The 1688-nt window shown below is 34.4% G+C and overlaps 1 protein-coding gene across 1 annotated transcript; it reads right to left on the minus strand.

Annotated features, from left to right (window-relative positions):
* Positions 1-211: 211 nt before the first annotated feature.
* Positions 212-950, minus strand: LOC122315440. Its single transcript, XM_043131328.1, has one exon. It carries the CDS (start codon positions 884-886, stop codon positions 395-397), a length of 492 nt encoding a protein of 163 aa, XP_042987262.1. The 5' UTR covers positions 887-950; the 3' UTR covers positions 212-394.
* Between the last annotated feature and the right edge of the window lie 738 nt (positions 951-1688).

Consider the following 1688-nt stretch of genomic DNA (forward strand, 5'->3'; position numbering starts at 1 on the left):
TCAATTTGGTGTCCCCGTCAATTTGGTAAGGGACACCGATCATATTTTTGAGATGCCAGCGGAAAAATATGGCCTTTAAACTGGTGATGATTTCACAAGTCCTACTTTTATTATTCCACCCGGGAGCATATTAATATCTCATTTCTGTATTCTACGAGGCTTCTCTGTTTCATTTTGGGTAAGAACTTTAAATATCTCGAAAACATCATTTAAAAAAAAAAATCATAAACTCCAAATTGATCTTCCTCTGAAGAAACGAAAAAGAACAAAAATGATAAAGCATCTAGAATATTAGAACAGTACTGAACATTGATCTGGTTGCCCTTATGGTATGAATTAAGAAGAAGCATATACATCACTTGCATGTATACGTACAAGCGATTGATTCTCTCTTCTAAAAAGAAGAATGATAAACATCGAACTTGTTGCAGTCCAATCCACACCCACATTGAGGACACTCCTCAAAATTCTCAACCGGAAAGTTGGCGGAAGCAATTCCCACGGAGAAATGGAGCTCATCGCCTTCACGGACCACCTCGACAATGTTGAGCCACGGCAAAAGCACCTTAACACTCACACCCTTCAAATTCTTGAGCCTATCCTTGGAGATCAAACCCTCAATGGTGGAATTATAATTAAGCTGATATGAATTTTCGACGGAGAAGCTGCAACTTCCATTCAAGTAGGCCGAGAACTCCCCTGTTTCTCTGTTTAATTCATAGCCAGTTGCACCTTTCGGGAGAAGGCCGACTGGAAAGTCGTTTTCTTGAAGAACATCGTAAGCAGAGGGTGTGTAGTCGGCAGCGCCAAAAGCAAACGGGTGGGCTGACATGCAGATCGAAATGAAAAGAGTTGCACAGAGAAAGGCCACTGAAGTTGAAGACATGGCTTTTGGCTGGGAAAACAAACCTATATTTTTTCTCTCAAAACGTCAAAGTCTTAAATGCAAGTTTGACTGTGCAGAAACTGAGCAAATGCTCTTATAAAGATCAATGTTAGAAAATGTAGGGAGCAGAGTGAAAAGGAATGTGGAAGACTCTGGAGGCAACACCTGTGCACGTGCATGCGATAGTTGAGCAGTTGCCTTTTTTTGTTATAGCAAAATTACATACTTCATGAGTCATTACTTGATATTGTTTGGATAAAAGTTTCCGTTCCAAAATTTTCATTTTATTTATTTTTTTTAAATATTATTCAAATATAAATATTTTTAAATTAATTATTACAATTTTTTTAAACTAATTATTACAAATTTTCTAAATTTTTAAATAAAAATTAAAAAATAATTCAAATTTTCAAATATCCAAACAAAAATAATATTAAAAAATAATATTATAATAATATTTTAACTTTATAATATTTGTTATTCAATTTTTTCTCCCTCTCCTTTCTCAAAATTCTATAAAATATTATTATTCACAAATTATCTTATTACTATTTACAAAATTCTCATCTTATCTCACTTCTAAGCATGCCTTAATCCATCACCATTCTTAAAAAAACAAAATGTATTAACGATTTTTAATAGTTGAAATCATCCAAACAGATTATCGAGGGGGTCATGATTCAAATAATTTGATAATAAAAAACTTTATATGCAACCGGCCAGGGAACTGCATAGAAACCGCGTCTCATTGACAAAATACCAAACGATGTCATCTGCTCTTTTCCCCTTCATCTTTTGCCCT

Source organism: Carya illinoinensis, chromosome 7 (genome assembly GCF_018687715.1).
Source record: "Carya illinoinensis cultivar Pawnee chromosome 7, C.illinoinensisPawnee_v1, whole genome shotgun sequence".
NCBI classification, from domain to species: Eukaryota; Viridiplantae; Streptophyta; class Magnoliopsida; order Fagales; family Juglandaceae; genus Carya; species Carya illinoinensis.

Excerpts from the sequence above, each read along its gene's own strand:
- LOC122315440 (XM_043131328.1), bottom strand. The coding sequence starts at position 886 with ATGTCTTCAACTTCAGTGGCCTTTCTCTGTGCAACTCTTTTCATTTCG.